General features: G+C 34.7%; 1 protein-coding gene across 1 annotated transcript in view; it reads right to left on the reverse strand.

Moving 5' to 3' along the window:
* WDR27 (WD repeat domain 27) overlaps positions 1-22320 on the reverse strand; it is an 86884-nt gene that overhangs the window by 27060 nt on the left and 37504 nt on the right. Inside the window, exons 22-23 of the mRNA XM_077782100.1 lie at positions 21056-21158; positions 11448-11546 (exon numbers count right to left, since the gene is read on the reverse strand). Of these exons, the coding sequence (XP_077638226.1) occupies positions 11448-11546; positions 21056-21158 (202 nt within the window). The remainder of the gene's footprint in view (positions 1-11447; positions 11547-21055; positions 21159-22320) is intronic.

Raw genomic sequence — 22320 nt, forward strand, 5'->3', positions numbered from 1 at the left:
ATTAAGTGATTTTCAATATTGTTTTTTAGACTCCAATTATTGGCACAACTTCTTTCAAGCCATTGCATGTTAAACTCCCAGAATAACTCAAACAGGACATGTTTATAGAAGTGGGACCTTTGAAACTATGACATTTTTTCACTTCAGCTGTAAGCACTATGGCAGGCTGGCCAGCTGTACTGATGTCAATCAAATGGACTTCAGATCTGATATCAGATAATTTGTTTGCAAAACTTTTCATTGAAATAAATAAAAATCTCTGCCTTCTTTAAAGTTTCCCGCATAGCATAATAAGCTAACAAAAAAACACTTCCTCTTCTAGCATAAGCCTTAACTATGTAATTTAACAAATATATTAAAATTTGTTTTCTTTAACTTGCTCCTGGAGAACAGTCTCTTTTCCTTCAGACTCCACCATATTCTCTTTTGTTTGCATTTCCTTCTTAAAGAGGCCAGAAATGCTAGCTCTAGCTAATTCTATTACCTCTCCTGATATGCAAACAGGAGATATGGGAGATAATATGACTCATTTCACTGTACAAAACTCCATCATATTAGTCACTTTTAATATATTGGTTTACATCTTAAGCATATTTTCCTTGAAGTTTAATAAATAAGTTTTTAAAATAACATGTGTAAGATTTTAGCCATTCTAATACACACCACAGTTCCATAATACGCAACCTGATTTCGACAACAAGGACTTTTATTAATCCAGCATTGCTTCCTTTTCATAAAGGTTTTATTTTCCTCTGGATGGTACTCACCCTCTGTGGCTGAGAGATTTACAATGTCTATATGCACCTGGATAATACAGGCCAGGACTCAAAATGTATTTTGTTAATTAATTATTCCACCCTATATCTATATGTCTACAGAAAGAAAGTTTATTTTATTGCTGAGTAATCCACCTTTTTTTTCAAAAATATTTGTCAGATAGCAAATTCAAAAGACAAACCATGTTCTTACATGACATATTGCATATTTAAATATTTTCAAGAGAAAAGGAGATTCTGTTTAAAAATAATAAAGGCATATAACTCGCACTCTAAGAAAAAGTGGAATCATGTTTATTTTATACAGACCTTTCTTGAAGTATTTTACTTCTAGGATGGACCTTATAATTTACAAGATGTTTTAAAACTCTGTGTCCATATTTAAAGTAAAAGTAACAGGAGCTGTTCATGTTCATGTTATGCAAGCATGGGATAGCAATGCTTGCATAACACTTGGTAAGTCAGCGGGAAAACTAGCTAAGCATGCCAGGCTAGCAGCTTCCCAATGGAGAGTGTATCATATTCTGCAGTGCAAACAAAACATTTTGAAGTTGAATCATTCATGGACAGAATTTGTTCCAACCTTCAAATATAGAGTAAGTCTGATGTTTGGAAAGAGAAAACAATTGAAGGGAAAAACACTTCTTTCAGTAAGTGTCATAGCTGCTTACATAAATTATTGATGGAAAAACCTTGATTTCAGAGGAGATACCAACATCTCAGGTGCTAGCTGGAACCCATTCAAGACTTTCAGATCACATCTAGATTACAAGCAAAATTAAAAGATAGTCCATGTTCTTATTTCACACTAAAAATTAGTATTCTGCAAGAGAAAGGCATTTCAGAAATCCTTATGAATTCTGTAATTAACTACAGCTTGGGTGCCCCTCATTAGGTACTTTTTTTTTATCCTTAAGATGAGTATTAAAGGTATTTCTCCAAAACCACCCTATGAAAAATTATTTTTCAACATTTTCTAACTATTATTTTTTGGCATGACAGGAATTTATAGGACTCTATTGTTATAATTGACATATTCCTATAGACTTTTGGACTGCTTCTTAAAACAAAATATTTCCCAATTTTGTATCAAACTTCATATTAAAGCAGTCATGAAAATAGAATTGAAGGAATTCAGCTTCTAGTTAGAATCATGGGAGAAAAAATGTAACGTGCTCCAGATATAATAAAATGCTGCCATGTATAGTGCAAATTTTAGTTTACAGTACATCTTCTTGGAAGTTCTCAAGATTTGCCTGATGGTTCTGTGTATTACTCCTAAGGAATTCTATCTCTAATTCTAACTCCTAAGGAATTTCTAATTCTAAGAATTATGTATGCTTGAAAGGGTAGCATTTATGTCATACTCTTTTCATAAACTGTAATCTTGCTCTATGCTTTTTCTTAGAATGATAGCTCTATAATTTCTGGGGTTTTTATTATTATACTATTTATTATACTTGGCATCATACACTTATTTGCAAAATTCTTTAATATAGAAAGGTTAGCTAAAATCTCATAACTGGAATCAGATGTTGTTTTTAACTACTAAAGACTTCTCACCCTCAGTGTTCTGTCTAAAGTCAAAGTGGGCAATTAAATTTCAATTACTTTGTTCTACAAAGGCTCCTATCCTACACTCATCATGCTATCTCAAACCTAGAATTTCAGTTGTAAAAGGCATCATCTTATCTTGCTATGGCATGTGTTATATTTCAGTGTGATTTATTTTTAAAACAGTGGTGACCAACTGGTGCCTTTGCAGGCTTACTGCCTTCAGTAAGCCAGACTGTACAGGGCTAGGGGGAAAAGGGTATGGAAAGGCTGGCCTTCAAAACTTTTGAACTGCCATAGATATTCAGGAATTATTTTCCCTGTGGAGTCCATTGCTCATCCTGGGAAATATGCTACCAGCATATCAATAATTTTTCTTTTAACATTTTTACCAGTGAGGAACATTTTTCATAATGATAGATCTACTAATTTTCACCTTATCTATGCAGTTTCTGAACACTAAAATATCTCCAGCAAATTTCAACATTCTGAAAGATCCAGCTTTTTTTTTTTTCCAAATGCTTAAAATGAGAAAAAACCCAAAACACAAAAACACTTAAAGTTTAGTGAAAACAGAACTGCATAATAGAAGATAGAGAAGAAGGAAGTTCCTTAAATCTTTAGATGATCCATAGAGATTATATGTGAGAAAGTCATACGTGACAGACGTGTTACAACTCAGGAAGCTTCCTATCCCCTAATTACAATGCAAGGTCTAGTCCTAAGAAATACTGTTGGATTTATGGCCATGAGTTTTGAATATATACTGTGAGACCATAGAGGATTCTGTCTTGACTGTAAACAAGAGGGGGGAAAAAAAAATTATTTCTGCTGAATATACAAATTTATAATTTGAGATTTAAAACTATGAGCACTCTATCTGCTTTTGGCTACACTAATAAAAAGTCTTTGCCAGAAATTTATCTTGGCATAACAATGAGAAACAAGATTCATATGTCACTTGTCAGTTTTTAAGATGTGTGTTAGTAAATGTTGCACAACAAAGTAATTTCATTTTCCACTTGTTTCAAAATTTCATATTTAATTAAATTGCTAAATTTGAAAGTAAACAACATATTATAAATTCATTAATAAAACTGTTTTCTGTAATCTGGGTCAAATATCTGTAGAAGCAAAAAAGGCAACTTTTTAAAAAAAAATTTCCCAGCACTATTAATTCAATGTAGAATTTCACAGATTTCACACTTTATCACAAACGTGCTTCTTTCATTAATTTTAAGTGCATTTTTAATGTGTCTAGATATAATGGATATGGTATACATAGATGATAAATGTATACACCCTATGGGTAGAGCACAATTCCAGATATTTCTTTAGGATTTACCTATCCTTATTTCTCAAAGTCTCTTCAACAGAGCTATTGCATTTCCCTTGATCAAGTTAATTAATTTTCTAAATGAATGCTTGAGTTTCCACTTGTTAATAAGCAAAAGGCATCACTTTGTCCAAAAAATTCTAGATAAAAAGATCGGCCAATCTTTAAGCATTTTTGATACAAAAATAATTCCTTCATTTTAACAAGACACAAGATAGAGACTTCATGAGAGCAAAGTCTATAGAGTCATGCCAAGAGAAAAACTGGCTTGTAAAATAATTTTTATCTTATATAAAAGTTGTACTCAGTAATCCATAATAATGAATAAATAGATTTTAACACATCATTGGAATTTAGAAAAGACCACTAAATGATAAGATGTGACATGTCTGCATTAGCTGTAAGAAACCTTGAATAATCTGAATACTGTGAGACAGTTTTAATTCTTGTGAGCATTGGCTCTGAAACATATTCAGAAAAACAAAAGAAAATAAATAAAAATCTTGTTTCCACTTGTAATCTTTGTGACATGTCCTTGAAAGTGGTTTTTGAGCTGAAAACCCCAGGCATTTCAGGCAAATGATAGTCTCATCTTTATTCAACTCATGGTGAGTACAGGAAATAGAATAAAATTGAATAATTATGTTATGTTTTGCCTGGAGTTTTGCCTAAGAAGCTCTGACCCAGTCTGAGGCATCCATAGAGCAGCTATCTGCAGTGCCAGGCCCATCAAGGAAACAAGGTCACAAGTGGACACACCTGCAGCATCACTCAGACATGACTGCAGGGCCCAGGATGAGCTGAGGAACATCTCCTGGGTCCTTGGCAGGACACTGTGTGGTCAGAGGCTCCAGAGAATGCCAGTCCCAGCTGTAGGAGGCCTCAGCTCTCTGGATCCTGGCAGGAGGCAGCCCTGCCCAGCTCATAAGCTTGCCTTTAGACAATGATGGCTGACCACATTGAGGAAGAGCATTGGGCCAATGGACCTTTGCTCTAATGAGATGTGCTGCTCTCAAGATCTTTTTTTAGCTATTGTCCCACAGAAAACAGGACAGGCATTTCTAAAACTGATTACAGGGAGAAAAAAAATCCACAGAGAAATGAAAAAGTATTGGTATTGCTCGCCTCAAAAACATTTGCAATCATTTAGTTCAGGAGCCCACCCTGCTTCAGACTAAGCACTTTGTCTTTGAGCCTTACAAGTGTCAGAGATGCAGGGGTTTGACATCCCATGGAAACCCAGCTGAACTTGATGAACACAAACTAAAAAACCATGCTTCCCAGATGCTTTCTGCAAATTTGTCCAGTCCATCAAATCATCATAAGATGATCTACAGCTCTCACACCCATCAGAAGGTTCATGCCTTCTTCCCACAAAGGGACACAGCCGATATATGTAGGCTGGAACATGATTAGCCATTCAGTCCCTTCTACTAATCCAGGGCTGGGAAGAAATACGAGTGATTTCCTCAGCCTGTACTGTTAGGGAAAGGAGGAGATAGAAACAATACAATTCAAATTTAAATTTGAATTAGAAATTGAATTAGAATTAAAAAGAACTGAACAGAATTAGAATGGAAGAAACCTACAAGGATCGTCCTGATCATTTTAGGACTGACCAAAAATTAAAGCATAGATTAATCAGTCCCTTCAGGTGACAAAATAATATTTTAATGCTTGTATTACCATAATGTTTAAATATTTCAAATACCACTCTTCAGGAGCACGGCAGCTAGGAACAGTGGTGATTGCAGATGGTAAATATTTCTATAAGAGGGCAGAGGACCCCCTTATCAATATGTACTTTTCCCTGCCTAACCCACCACACAGCACAGCCCTAAAAGCAAGAAGACAAAGCAAAAGTCCCCCCAGTTGCCAGATCAGCTCACAGGGAAAACTTGTTAGGGAGTGCAGAATCAAGCACTTCAAGAAGTGGACTGGAAGAAGAGGGACACGAAAGACAGCTTTAAAGAATTTCTGCTTCGCGCCTTTCTCCCTTTATGCTGAACACAGCTCAGATACAGCCAGGAGCTGGGCCAAGATATTTGATGTGACTATATCATAATCCATCAGTCAGCTGGAATCATTTTATGTTGCTATTTTAATTTAAGACAGAAGTTGAGTCTGTTTTTCTTTTCATATTGAATCTGTTAGCTAAGATTTAGCTTTCCCTTTTCCAAAAGCTCATTTAGAATGCAGCTTATTCCACACTTCATTTTGGTTGTACTTCACCTAAATATATTTTAATGGCTAAACTCTGATTTGTTATACATCCACTATACGTCTGTATCATGACTGCCTATTAATTTGGCTTTAAATTTCTCAAAGACTATGCAAGAAGGGAGAATCTTCTTGGAATGGAAATGCCTGAATTTTAATTGAAATGGAAGAAGAAGCTTTGTACCTGTTCTAAATGAAAAACCCAGAAACTTTAGAACTGAAACTTCCCACAAAATAATTTCTAGTATCAGCAAATGTTCAACTCCATTCTATGAATACTATCTGTTGAGTGAGTTAAATGAAACACTCTCCAAAAAAGAAACAAGATACCTTGACAGCTTCCTAAAGTGCTACATAAGATAATTAAATTGTAAATTCTATTTCTCTATTAAAAAATGTAGCTGAACAAACTCCTAAGCATTAGTCCTTTAGTTCTTCCTGTCTGGCAAATCTTCACTTCACCTCCTCCTGGGTGGAGGAGGAGACTGTATTCAAAGAACACTTCACAAAATACTTTTCTACATGCCCCTTCATGAAGCATGAAAAGCAGATGCTCACTTGCTTATACCTTTCAATACTGTATTATTGGCTCTTACAAGACAGTTATGTAGTGCGTGAAGGGAACAAGTGAGGTTTATCTCAATTGGAAGCTTCCCTTTACTTCCTTCAAAAAGATGGGATTTTTTCTGAGACACTGAACTCACCAATTTTCAGAACTTTTAAGAGCAACCTCTGGTTCTCAGCAGTTCCGAAACACAGGTCACTTTTCCTATCTCTTTCAGAAACAAGGCTTAACTAGAAGTTCAGAAACTATAATTCTTAACCTTGCAGCTTTCATCTCCTACTTAGGGCTTTCATTCCATCCCTCTAGGCACTCTGTTCATCTCTCCAACATCATCACTTCACTCCATACATATGTTCTTTTCCTCCAGTGCTTAGTCTCTACCATTCTCTCTTCACTCTGACAGTTTCCAAGAAGATGCCTGCTCTCCAGATTATCCCTATGACTACAGTTAGTGCCTCTCCTTCCCACTCCCAGCCATTTTTCTCTTTCCAGTCCACAGGGAAGCCTGTCTAGATAATTCGTAAACCAAACTCACACTGAACAGCAGAGTAACCAATTGTTCCCTACCAGCTCTTTCAGCCTAGCAGTGCCATTCAATAAAGTATCTACCCTTGTAAGAAGTACCATAAAGATTTTATGACAAATATATGAATTCAGATGCTTGCCTATGAAAGCATATTTATCTAACATCATGTGGTGTACAGCTGGTTTTTGCTGGCAACACATTTAAAATGCATGGAGTATTCAATGATTAAACTGAATTATATTGTTCTTTCTAGCTTATAGAAGGCTCTTTCGCTTTTAAAATCTGCCATCCTGCTTCATGTGTTTTTCACATTTACTTGCAAGGATTTTTTCTTATAATTTTTGCACTACACAACATCAACTCATATTTTAATATACTGATACAACATTATAGGAGTTTGTTAGAAACTGAAAACGAAATTATCTTTCTGCTTTAAACAATAACATACATGTTCAGTAATTACCTCTGTTTTGAATTCTCAGGGATTGAAATAAATTCAGTAGTACTATCTGCTGCATGACACTAGTAGCCTAGTTATCCACAGGTTCCACCCTTGAAGCAGGAGAGTGGAACAGCCCAAAACTATGTTCTTTTCTGTCAAAGCAGTTTTTAAAATGGCAAGGGCCAAGATCTGCAAACATAACTACTGGTTTAAAGGCAGCAGCCAAAGAAGATACTGTAGGAAACTAAGCACACTTTGAGAATCTCCCAAAGGTGGGTAGAGCTGAAGATCTTTCCCCCCAAAGATACTTAGAATGACACTTCTCTGCTTTGACTCATTTTTTAAATCCATTTAACTGTTGAAAGTTTGAAAGTTGAACAGTTATGTGTTTCTACAAACCTGAAGACTATCTCAAGATTTTTAACATGTGGTAGGCTTGTATACTACACAGTTGTATCAGTCAATGACTGCTAATATTTTTTTAAAAAACACCATCTTACATAAAAAACCCCAAAGTTTAATTCATGTCACAATAATTTGGTTGCTCAACAATAACAGGTGCTGCTGTTACCTTTTGAAGAGGTCTTTTTACCCCAATTTCTACCTCTCATAAGTCTTATAGTCTTACAGAATAAGAAAGGGCACATGCGGCTGGCCTTGAACTGCTTTACATGAGTATCTTGGTACCATTTACAAGTTGATCTGTAACCATGAAAGATTAGGACAAATTGCATTAACTGCTGTCCCTTCTTTTTTTTTTAATAATACCATCATAATAAATTTGTATATTTGAGGATGAAAAAGAGAAGGATATTGATCATGATGGGGAATAAAAATAAAATATTGATAAAATTTAATCAGACTGATTAAATTCAAACAGTAGTTTGAATAGAAAATTAAACCAGTATGTTCATTAAATTTAGGAAATTTCCACTCCATATCTTCATTCACTTCACTGAGATTAACCAAATGTGAGTACACAGATTTGGCTAATAGTTCAAGACAAGGACAAATACATTCATCCTCAGAAAAGGTCAGCAGGAGGCTCTATTTTTTTTTTTTTTAAGGCAACTGTCTCCTTTGGCTGGATGTTGATAAAGGAAATATCTTCTTACCAGACATAAACTGCAGTACAGTCTTTGGCAAAGACAGTCTTCCTGCAAAGACTGCATTTCTCCTAAACTGCATAAGGAACATTTAACAAAAAAAGTGAAATAAGCAGAGACTTTAAGAATTGATATCAAGACACATGAGAACATACTGACTTCTCTTTAAACAGGAAGAACATTAAATAGTCTCTCTCTTTCTTGGTCATCTCTGATTTGTCCCCCAATTTTAATAATACTCTGCATTAGAAGGTTCTCAGCCAGGCCAGTTGACCGACAGCAAGTGCAGGCTCACCTCTCCAAAAGCATGAAACTACATGTCACCCTATCAATAGGGTGCTAGCAATGCACACTGATTTCAAAGTCATGATTCTGTCATAAAATAATAACTTCTATCACAGCATATGCCAATATTCAACTTCACACAACCAGCAGATGAGAATTGTGTCCTCATTTGCTTTTATCCTGCTTCAAAAACAGAGATTACTTATTGTTTCTCTATTTGGAAGATAAGACTTGCCCCTTTTTTAACTTAGACTGACTCAAATGTGTTATAGTTAATAACTACAGTTATAGTTAAATGTTGCAATAGCCCTTAATGTATATTCTCTAAAATAGATTGAAATGGTAGTAATCGTTTTGGTAAAATAAACACTCTTCCCTACTTAAGCTTTGAATAATGAGTGAAGGCCAGGACAATAAGGACAATAAGGAGTTAAAACAGAAATCATCTTGAAAATTAAAATAAATGCAAATTTTCTAACTTATTCCCCTTCTCCAGCTTTCATAGCAATCATTTCATAAATTATTGCAGAATACCACACAATGAAAGCAAAAATGCCCCCTACAATTATATCATATCCATCCAGGGTTTTCCCCTCTTTTCTGGAAGAACACTTATGCAAGTGAGAGTTATAAGAATGGCTGGAATAAGCCAGGTGCTCTGCAAGCAAAAATTGAACTGGAGCACTGAAAGAACACCACACTTTTGGCTGGATGTCTCCACAGCAAAAAACTTAGTTATAATGTCTGAATTTCACTCATCAGCCACTTTGTTTTTTCACCAATTTCTCTTTCTCCTGCCAATGTTTCCCTTTGAATGCAATGGGGCTTTATGCAGTGGCTGTTCAGAACCCAATATAAATCTTAATTGTATTAATTCAAAGATTGGATGACACAAGAATAGAGTCAATTTTAAATCCCTAACCAGTAGTAGAAATGGTACAAAAATCTTCCAGTATTGGAAACTCTGCCTAATACAAAGTCTTTCGTTCAAGGTATGGGATTATTCTTTTCTGATTAATTCATGGTTTTCTTCTTTTCTACTTTACAAGCTTATCATTGCATTGCTTATTCCTTGGAATATAATTGCATGCTATATTCTATGTTGACAAGCCCAGGTAGGTTTTTGGGTTATTTTTTGTTTGGTTTTTGTTTCTGTAACTCCCCCAAAAATAATTACTTAGAAAGCATTTTGGAGTGCGTATCACGCAGAATTATTTGGTTAATCAAATTTACATTTTATCTGTAAATTTGCAGCAGTTTTACACATACCTTGCTTTTTAGTAATGTGTTTCTGATAAAACCATATTTGAAATCTTTCCCCCAACAGTACGTATGGGGAGAGTCATCAGCTGGTTCAAGACCACAGGCCTTTTTTCTCAGGAAAGAGCTCTCCAAGAAAAGGCTTTGTGGCTCTTGAACTTCAGATTTCGCTCTACCTATAGTACTTAATTGACTGTGTGATGTTTGATAAAATTCAGTATTAAAGAGTTTGTGCCCCAAGGCACACTCTCATACCAGTCTGGCTTGGAGGCACAGCCAAAGTTTATTTTACACCATTTGTAGATTTTGCCCCCTTGGTTAACAACTGATTTTCCTGAACTTAATTATTTCCAAGTCTTGATTCATACTACTACTGAAATTGAGCCTTTAGACTTTTGGCAATTGAACTTTAATGAGATGTTTTCCACCAAAACTCATTCCAGCAGCTGGACCACAGATCAGAACTCTGCAAGACTACAGTCAGTTCTATTCTTATAGTATATATTTTTTGCAAAAGTATATTCAGTGCTAAACCTTCCACTACACTTAATTTGGGTGCAAAATTTAAAAAACCATACCATTTGACTGAATATAACATTGCAGAATCCAAAGACCAGAAATACATGTTCACCATAAGACAGCAATCAATTTCTCAGTTCAAACAATACATACATATGGAATAAAGCTTCCAGAAATTCTAAAATCACAGAAGTGCTAGCATCTATATTTACAAATGTAAGGAGATATATAAATGTCATAATACTCCTACAAGTAAATGAATTTTATTTACTCCTTAAGTATCTTTAATAGCAGCAAGTATAGTCAGTGGTGATGAGGCAGTGAAGTAAACAGAAGATACTGTCCACTCTTACATAAATATATATAGTGACCATTGTTGTGCCTTTAAAGTAAGGGAAAAAAAAAGTAGAAAGTATGACACTTCAATGCAAATTCAATACATGAAAACAAAGAAGGTAAAGCCATAAGATTAAAAACAGCAAAGAATTCACTTGATCAACTAGTCACAGGGAAGCTTGGGTATCAAAATACAACTTAGAAAACATTCTTTATATATATTGCTGCACTACAATTAAACCATTACACTGAGATGTGATGCTGTTAGCCTAGTACAATGATCACTAAACAAACAGAAGTTCTTAGTGCATAATGCCTAACATCTTTGAAGTACTTTTCACCTATTGCTATCTAAAAGGCTCAAACCACAACAGTTACAGTTTGTCAAAATATTGTGATAAAGTTATTTCAATAGCTATTCTGACACAGCATACTTAAAATAATGTTGCTTTTAAAATCTTTCAGGCCTTTGAGTTATTTTACATGCTTTCATTACAAAGAGGAAAAATAGCCATGGCTTACCTGTGGAGATGAGGGATTAAAACTGACATTGATTACAGATTCTGTGTGTCTCCCCAGTTTATGTAAAAAAGTGCTTGAACGCATTTCATATATGTAAGCCTGAAAAAAATGAGTTGATATTTTCAGTATTAAAAAACCCACATTCTTGAAGCATTAAGTTATAGTGTAGGAACACTTAATATATAGCCTACAAAGAAGTTAGACAATTTTAATCATTGCAGTTATCTAACTTAGAAAGGTATTAGAGTCCACTTACAAGAAAGGATTTAAATTCCAAAGAATATAATTTAAAATATATTTTAAAGGGTAATTTTTTTACCTGCTTCTTGAAGTACACCTAAAGTTTAGTTATTTATTGAAGAAAGAGTGCATTATTCTAAATCCTTCTTGGTTTTTTTAATTTGAGTTAATTTAAGCATTTGCTAAATTATCCCAAATTACATAAATCAATCCTAAGATATTGATGACTTTCATATCTGTTTATCTCTTGTACTGCCTAGGGTGTATCCTTGGAAAATACCTACTTTATTCCTTTAACTCTGTCTAACCTCTGTTCCAGGTCAGCCTCTTTAGGCTTCAATTCCCTTTAATGGAAGGAGGAAGAAAGAGGCGGCAAAGTCAATGACAAGAAGAATCAAGAGTACAAAATGCTCGGATTCACAAAGAAACATGCTCCATCTTTTAACCAAGAGAACATATCACAGACAGGCATGGTTAGTGAAGTTGAAGTTTTTCCCATCATAATCTATTGGTTTACACAACTTTGCCAGAATTTCCCAGTAAAAATTAGTTTTCCATTCCAGGTCTCAGTTTAATTTGCAAAGGACCAGGTTCATTTTTGGCTTAATCTTTATGTCCCTGTTCCACTCTGTAAAATAGATGTCATAATATTTGGTTATTTTTTGAAAAAACCTTCAAAGTTTGTTAAACCCAGGTATTCTGATAATTTATTCCCTTCCACACAGTTTCTAAATCAACCACTTGGCTCATACCTTTCTTTCAAAAATGCTGTGAAGCAGTCATGCAACTTTAATTATAATCTAGCAAGAGTGTATTTGGTGCTGTAGTCACACTTCTCAGCTTAAAAAACATTCAAACCCTTACCTTCCACCTTCCAAGAGATGATTCTTAGCCCTGAGCTAGAGATTAGGCTGGGATGCAGCACTTTTCTAAATTGTCTCATTGTTGCCGATTCATTGGATCAGAGGAAAGTCAAGACAAACAGCTACCGGTAGAAGCCCACCTGTATCTAACTACTCAAGCATTGGAGGACATGGGAAAGACCAGATATGGGAAAGCCCTTTCCTCTGACCTTTACCACAAAGACTCTATGCTCATATTGAATAGCTGCTAGGCAAAACACACAGAACATGTCAGGGAACACAAACCTGCCCATTGCACATCACTCTTACAAACCTATCCTAAGGGAACTACTAATAAATGTCTTTCCAATACTCTATTCCTAGCCCCATAAATCCTAAATATTTAGGTGTTATGGTTCAACAGAAAAAGGGGAAGAGTATCTAGCTGCATGCAAGGATAGTTAATTGTGTTGTGGCAGCTATCATCTCTTCCAATAACTGAAAGGAAAAGTAATTTTGACATGCAGGACAATAAAATCTGATTAAAAGAAAAACATCCTCATAAACAAGTGGATAAACCCAGCTTCTGTCTAAGTAGCTTTAACCATAGATATTTAAACTAGCCTGTGACAGTCTAAATTCTGAGAATAATAGTTAATATGGTTAAAGTTTGAAAGTACATTTATTTTTAACTTCAAAAGTTTAAAAACAACACAAAATATAACCTCCAAAGATAATTGTATTTTAACAGAACACTCATAAGGAGAGGGAATACTCCAGTATAAATATTCTTCTGCTATAGTCAGTCACCATTTTAGTTTTGCTATATTTTCTGATGTCATCCAAATGGTTTTTCTATTCTATACTTACTAGGTTATTTTAGCATAGTCTTCTCTACAGAAAAAAAGAAAATAAACTGAATTATAAATGATACCATTAACACTAGCTACAGAAGAATTAAAAAAAGCTTGAAAATATGAAATCAATGACAGAGGAAGAGCAGATTTTCATCAAACCAAATGTAAAGAAAACAAAACAGTCTAGGAAGCACTCAGCCATACCCAAAATGCATTTGTGCATATAATGTTTTAGACTTTAGCCAAAGTCAACCACCTTTTTTTATATTAAAATGAATTTTGTCTAATAAAAATACTGATTCAGTAGATATTGGTATTTCCTTTCCAATTCTTGCTGAGGGTCAGCCAAAAGTAAAAAATAATTTACCTGTACCAATAGCTTCCAAAGAATTTTCCTGGACTCATAACCACATACTTACTTGTATTTCCTTTTTCTAGACATTTGAAGAACATTTGAAGTAGTCAGTTTTCAGTAACCCAGAGTGTGACAGGGTATTTAGTACCTAACAAGCATACACAAGCTTCTGCTTTCTTCCCTAGACTTGTATCAAGAGACAGAGAAGAAGGGCAAAGGCCTTTGAGTGAAGGAATTTGTATCCAAATGGAAAATTACTTAATTCTACTGCATTGGTAGTAGAATGTGCAAGATAAATTGACACTTTATCTACAGAGTTTCACTGTAAGTTCTTTCTTCTGTTTTCTCACTCTCTCAACTTCAAAGAAAACTTGTTCCCATCTGTTCCCATTGCCCCCTAGTCCAACCCATGACCATATACATTTGTGTCAAACTACTTATACTCCTACAGCCTCCTGGGATAGGAAAGAGAAGGAATCAAATAATAAACACGTAACTAATAAAAGAATAATTCTTCTTGTTATCAGCTTTTGTACAGGGATCAGAAAAACAACACCAGTTTCAAGGAAAACCCTTTGCTGCTGCTGTTGCTTTAAGCTGAAGCACATATTTTACAAACAGATCACAGGAAAAGAACACAACTAAGAAGCAAACAAAGACATTGGTATCCAAGATACCTAATTTGGCCTTAAACAAAAAGATGTTTTCCTCACATCTTTTACATTACATTATCATCACTTTTCATTGACTATTTTTCCTAATATTTCAAATGAGCTACAGAAAACATAAATGTTAGAGGGGTAGAGTCCCTTGGTAATCTAACAAGTTTTTATAAAATATATCTGCAGTTATTAATAAGATATTATTGGCCATTTACTTCCATCAGTGCCATCAAACTTGATGCAGAATCCTGCAGTACATGATATAAGTGTTTGACTTGCACTGCATCACTCCCTATTTATACTGGGGCACATATTCCACTGAACCATGTATTTTTCCTCAATTTCAAGCTAAAAAATCTCCTGAACTACTTGCACTAAAGAAAAATAATAATTAACCTGAAGCAGACACCAGCAGTATGGAAAATTTCAGCCCAAAATGTTCTTACTTATAAGCAACCGAAAACAGAATTATAGTGGAAAGCATTAGACTACCTTAACTATAGGCATTGGTGCCAAATCCACACATAAAACAGATTTCACAAGTATTCTAAGCATTGATTAATGCTTTTCAGTCCCCAGATATCTTATACACTTACAATGGTAGCATGGAAAGTCTAATCAAGCCTAGCACCAAAATGTTGAGTACAGTACACCCTTCTCAGAGTCCCTTTCCCTTTTAATGACACTTCTAGAGGCTGTCTTTCTGGTAGTTACAGGAAACTTCCCACTACCTTAAGATCCCAGTTTCCACATGATTTCCTTTGACATAACTAAAAAATGAGTGACAGTGAACATTATTAATGCTCTTTATTATTAAAATAGTTAATATTATACATATCAGTCATCTTTCAAGAGGCAAGGGGATATTTTTCAATCTTCTGGCAGTTATAGCTAATACATTTGAATTTTCCTCACTACAAAAAATTACATAAACCATATCTGACTTCCCTCTCTAAGCCACCCTTCTATGAAACTTCCAAATTGAAATTTTTGCCAATTCAATTTCTATTTAATCTGCTAATTTTAAGGCCTAATGAATGTGATTGGTTTTATTTGTTTTAATACCAAATTTATGCAGCACTGAATTTAGGTTGCCTTTACTTTTACAACACACATAGTGCTGTCAGAGTACAGAATTAAAAGTTGAAAACTTTATCCCAAGAATTCATGTCTGATTATGAAGCAGCATGGTTGCATCACACCCACTTTGGCTCTCTTCTGACTGCTACTAGGATTCTCCTCTGTATCAACAATATCAATAATTACATTTCCTGTTTGTGTGTTGTAAAGGACCTTCAACCAGATTTTTGTACCAGATGTACCAATCATACCCAAAATTCAGCTACTGTCAGGAATTGAGACCAAGAGGTACACATAGAGAAAATAAAAACCCTGGGGATATAAAACTATATATATTCACTTTTAGCACCTCACTGCTGCATGAATTCCAAAATAATATTGGGTATTCATATCTACTTAAGCTTCCTGTTTTGTCTATGTTGAACATGGAGTATCTTTTTTTAAATTAATTTTCTTAACCAAAAAGGCTAACTTCTCACACTTCCTCCTATCTCTCAAAAATATCAGCAAAATTCAATGTTAACACAGTAACAAATTAGAGACTCAAAATTCAGTTTGAAAAAAAAATGTTGTTCAGTATGAGTTAAATAACATCTATAGCCATCAGAAAATCTTCCACCTCTCTCAGCTGCTAATCTAGTTTTGTGGTGGTCAGGTCTGAGGCATAGTAGTCTAGATAAGCAATAGCCTGAACTGATCAAAAAGCACAAAAAAACCCCATTAATTTGCTTATACTCGCATAACTATGGTTCATAAAATAACCTACAAAGGCCAAGATTTTCAGTCATCTTCAAAGGTATACCCAAAGAGACATAAGTAACAGCATACCCAAATTCATGACTGTTTGATCAAGAAATCAATATTTCTCTGTCCACTTCTAGGAAAATGGGCCTAAAAGCCAACCACACTACTAAGGAATCAAAAAACCTCGGGCTCAAGACTAAAACAAAACTATAGTTTCTCTTTGGAAAGGGGTAGATTTTCTCCATCAACAGCTGGCAGAAAGGCTGTCACAGTCTGTCATTCATTCTCTGCTATGGATTTTGTTCTGCCAAGCAATGTCAGTGCTGCCTTCTCCACAGTAAACATTACTAGTGCTGTTTTCTCCAGATGTTTCCTGTTAAAGCCTATCTTGATTAAACAGTATAGACACATAAAATAAAACTGGAGTAATATATTACTGGAATACCAATCACACTAAAAACCAAAACACTTCAGATAGTTACTACCACTGCTTCATCTAATACATTCTGTTCTGCAAGCCCTGTAGTACGACGTATAGACCAAGACAACAAATACAATACAGTACCAACATCACACATTTCTAAAAGTAATTTTCCAGTAAAGAAAATATCCTTCTCTTTTCTCCACATAAATTATTAAAGCATACTTTATCATATATAAAATATACCTAATTTAAACCTCAGTGATGCCTCCAAGATACCCTACCAAGAGATATGGAACAAAGCATTCTAGACTATTAACTAGTCCTATCTCTTCCATTTACATACAACTATATCAGAATATCTTTGCCAATTCCCATATTTGTAGTCTTTTACTTAACATTACTAGTACCTAAAACCTTCTAATGAAGTGGGCTATTAAAGGGAGAAAATTGACCACACAACTTTATCATTCACATATGGGGTTTCCTGAGGTGTTTCTTCTTTGGTATCATTTTATGCCATTTTTAACCAAATCAGATGCAGCTTTTAAGTTTATCACACCACAGACACAAGGATGGAAGTATTTCACATAAAGAAGATCAGAGCAGCTGTCACAAGAGTAACAAACAGAGACAGGCCTCATCTAAACTCTTAGACAAGAGGAGAGAAGAAAGATACCATTGCCAATCTCCACTTTATAAATCAGAATAGAGCCACAGAAAGACCAAGTGAATAATAATATATTTATGGGGGCTGAGAAATACAATCTTCCTGGCAATGATTACATTAGGAAGTAGTGCACTGCAAGGTAGATGTACAGAACAAAAGAATGCTGGCAGCCCAACTCCCAAATGTATTTTTCTGTTAGTAAAACATTACAGTATATTCCTCAGCAGCACACAGATATTTTATTTGTAATATCAATCTCTGTAGCTACTTAAACTAAGGTGTCATCTACAAACAATTTCTACAGTTTGTGTTATGTCTGATGCAGAATCTTGAATCTGAAAATCACTCAGCCTGCAAAAAATATCAGGTCTGGGTTTGCATCCAGCCACCACTCACAGGTTTGCAAAATTCTTTGGATTTGCCCCCAGACCAGTATCACTTGCAAAATGAGAACATATTCTAAAACCAATTTTGTATGAAGGTTAATATTCAGAGGCTCACAAGTGGTTATTAGACTGATGCTATGTATAAGAATCAAATTGTTTTATCCTGTGTCTCCTGATACTCCTTTTAATGATACTGCCCTATGAGCTACTGCTTCAAGCTTTGTTGCCTTCACAGTAGGAAGGCATAAATTTAATCTTGGATTTAAAATGTTTCGAAGACAGTGTTGTAAGCAAAATCCTAGACTTTGTTGAAAAGTGTAAAAAAGAAGGGAAGAGAATGTCATCCATTACCCATGTATTTTTGTTAATCATGCAGCAACCTGCTATGAGAAAAACTTCTGAGTTTGTGATATGGGTCAATCTGTGTGAACACAGGCTTTGAGATTTGGCATGGACAGAGTTTTATATTAGAAAATTCAATTTCAGCACTAGGGTCAAAATGTGGCTCTTCGAGTGTACATTTCAAAGAGAGGTAGCAAGAATGAGTACAAAAGCAATTAAAGAGTCAAATATTTATTTCTTCATTCCCTACTTCATTTCTGGAAACTTGGAATTTAGTCAGAGAGCCCTAAGGTCTTCAAAGACAAATATTAAGTGGCTAACTATATAGAAAGTAAAACAGCTAACTAGAACTACATAGCACAGAAAGAAAATTAGCTCTTTTTATTATAAAAAGTAGCATCTCACATTGTCCAGATATTTCTTGTCTTTTTACACTAAAATTGCTTTAGTCAACAAATTTTTAGGTAAACAGTTTGGTACAGACTCCAGCAAAATTAAAATCTAAACCAAATTAAGGTATATTAAGGTCCAATGTCCTTGATAATATTGATAGTAAGAAATCTGAGACTGTCCACTTGTAAAGTGGTTAGAAATTACAATATTATGTGTATTCAGTTAAACGAAAGTTTGACATTAGAAGTGTTACCATTTTATATTTTCTAGTACAACTAATTACAGAAAGGACAATCACAGTCCAAAACCAGCATTCTGGTTACTTGCTTTTCAGACTGTCAGGTCCTACACAGGTCTTGTTAAAGGTTTTCTTAAGGAAGTTGGAGTAATCAGGAAACACTTTCGACCCCAATTTACAGTATGTACAAATCTCACACTAACACACACCAGAGCAACTAAAATAAAACCACGTGGCAACTTCAGCCAAACAAATTACATCAAGCTCCTATATAGAATAAGTCATACACCCTCCAAAGTAGGTAGACAGAAAAGGCAGGCAGAATTTTTATCTCTTTTTTTACAGTAACATTTTGGTTTGCTGTTTCCATGTCCTGTAGGAATGTGATTTTGCTATTAATGTGTAGACAACATATTCTTCTCTGTCAAATACTTCAGATATTGTGAAATACAAAAGGCAGCTTAGGGTCAACATCTCTCAATTATATTCCAATTATGCCTCTTTTGGGTTTAAAATCAACCACATTTGTTAACTACAGCACTTGATAAAGTAAACTCCAAGATGAATGAAAATGCAGTTGCTTCTCAGTGGAAAGGTACATAACCTGTTTCCAGAATGCTCTCTTTAGAGATAACTGTATCCACACTGCCAACTTTTTTATACAATTTATTCCAGCAGACATTCATTCATATAATCTTCAGAAATATGAGACTTCTTGATACTATTAAAACTGTCCCAGTTGCACATTAAGCCATCTGTCAGGATGCTATTAGTTGAGAAATAAGAATGGACTATTTGAAACAGAAATTTGAATGCTGCACTGAAAGGACACACAAAAGTATATCCAGCCTCAATACTTTAAAGGGAAGCCTCCTAGAAAATGCCCCAAAACTGCATTTTGTCCTAAAAGAACAGTATAAGCAAGAGTCCAAAACTTGACTCAGTTTTCCTGAGGGGACAAGAAGAACAGTGGAAGTTCTCTATAGACATAGGATGCAAATTATGCAAAATTCCAACCCTGGAGCCACACTAAAAAGTATTGAATGGCACTGTGCCCACCAGGGACCACATGCCAATGGCAGCAGGATGTTTGCCAGCTATTCAGCTTCCTTTGATGACCCACCATGTGCCAAGAATTTGGAGGAAGGATAAAATCATGCTGTCTTTTTCTTGAATCAGCACTAATTCCAAACAAATATCTTAGTGTAAAAGATAAGACAAAAAGGTCTTGTGACTGCACCTATTTTTATACAATTCAAAAGATTAATTAGTAACCTCAAATAAATATTTTAGTACATTATATATATCATGACCTGAGATGAATATTATATGCATTTCTTCCAAGACATAGCAAAAAGCCCTTCTTTTCTATTGTAAGCTACATTATGAAATGCTATTTACCAAAAACTTGAAAAATATATTTTATCATGAAAATGTCAAGAACACAACACCAATTGCCAAACTGTAATCTGCCAATAAAATCTCTGAACTTCACACATTATTTGAGCCAGTACTTCAAAACTTGCCAGAAGATTCCTCTTATTCTGAATTTGAGGTTGACCAGGAACTCGGTGTCACGTTCCGATGATTAAACTAGAAATACCTAAAACAAATTTCAACAGCATTCCTACCCAGCTGTTTTTTAAAAGGATGTGTTTGCAATGAACCCAACCTCAGACCAGTTTCAAAGGCATATAGTACAAGTCAGCAATCTTCCATCTCTTCACAAACAGCAAGACAAATATTCTGCCAACAATGCAGGCATTACTGAGTTAAAAACTCAAAAAGGTAGCGATACATGTGTACTCGGGATTCATTTCTAAATAATTTAAATATTGACATTGATTCAGAAGAGAACCTGTCTGGAGAGAAAACATACACACAAAGGGTCCAAAAATTTCTAATTCCAGTTGAATGACTTCTCATGTTTTATTCAGCTGATTGGTTCATAAGAAAGCCATACTAGAAGATTCATCACCCTGTATTTGGGAGCTTAAGTAAATTAATTTGTATTTGCTACAGAGTTCCTACTGGACAGATATCTATATGACACGTAAAACTGTGCTAGAGGGAACACCATTCTCCTCACCTTTGATGGCACATGACAATTCAGAGTCAAATATTATGGAAACCTACTATTACAGAAAAAATCTCCTAACAGGTATTTTGAGTGCTAAGATTTAGCTGCTCTAGGATTTTTCAGACAAAATAATTATGAATCATATGCAACTGCTACATGTGAAAGAACTATATGGAAGTACCATAGATTCCAGTAATGCACATTAAGATGAATCCTAGAACGCTCTGAAAACGTTCTTTTAAGATACAATATGAGTAGTTCCTGTAGTTTAGGAGGAAAATAAGCAAAAACTACTTACATATTTGTCATCTGATCCACTGGCTATAAAGCGTCCACAGGGAGACACCGCAATTCCACATGGATAGCAGCGGCTACTGTGCCCTTCAAAACGACGTTCACACCTACAGAGAAGTTTCTGTGTTATTAATACCAACTAAAAATTACGTCTTTTACTGCCATTTTCATGAAATCCTCCTGGTATCATGTTTTTCTTAGTCTACCAATTCACTAAGGCAAATCCACAAATCAAGTTTTAAATATATCAGCAGTAGAATTTTGTCAGAACAGGAAGACAAAGAATGTTAATGACTAAAAATAAAATGAACAGAAAAAATTGCCTCAGGACAATGACCAAACCCATGCTTTGGCCTAGTTTAGATTACAGGGATAGAAACATCATTAATAATTAGAAAGGAGGAGCTCTGATGCCTATCAGTTAGCTAAGGGGAAGGTGTTGTGAAAATCTGCTCCATGAAGATTTATAAATCTCCCTCAAGTTATTCATATCAAATGAAGATGCAGTATGTGGAATCATGACAAAAATCGCTTGCTTTTCTCACACCCAAATCTGAATATTTAACCTTTGTTGTCTATTTATATTTCTACTCCATACATTCATTTAATGTGTATGGTAAGTCAAGAAAGATAATATCCAAACATTCCAAAGTGAAAAATCTCTCTCTCTGTTATATAATAGTATGTAACTTATCTGTGTTAAAACAGTCTAAAGGAAGGAATAGATTTTAAATTAATGCAATAAATTAATTTATTACTTTTCATGTAGAATAAGTTTTAAATAGTTGAGCACAATTGGGCCATTTAAAAAATTTTAATGAGTTGAAGATTATTATCCACCTAAAAAGCACCACATGGTTGTAAAGAACTGATAGCTTCGCAGTCAGCACAAAACTAATGTTAAAACAAATTATTTCACGTTTTCCTCAATATTAAGACATTTTAATACAAGTTTCAACACCATTCAGAGCTGTCATTTACATATGTATACCTCATTTCAGAAGTCTGTTTTTATACCTTTGAAGTATTTTTTTTAAATAGACTTATAATAACCTATATTCTTCTTTTGTCTTTATTATGAATGCTGTCAACCTACCCTTCTTACAAAACAAATTCACATACTTCACCATAGTGAAGATGTCATATATATATTTTTTTTAATGTATGCTAGATCCAGGAACAAATTTGAAATAGTAAAATCTCCTGCCAACTCCTGTGTTATACATGTTTTCCTGGCCAGTGAAATCACAGAAGCTATGTAAATTCAAT

The sequence above is a fragment of the Lonchura striata genome, chromosome 3, assembly GCF_046129695.1.
Source record: "Lonchura striata isolate bLonStr1 chromosome 3, bLonStr1.mat, whole genome shotgun sequence".
NCBI lineage: Eukaryota > Metazoa > Chordata > Aves > Passeriformes > Estrildidae > Lonchura > Lonchura striata.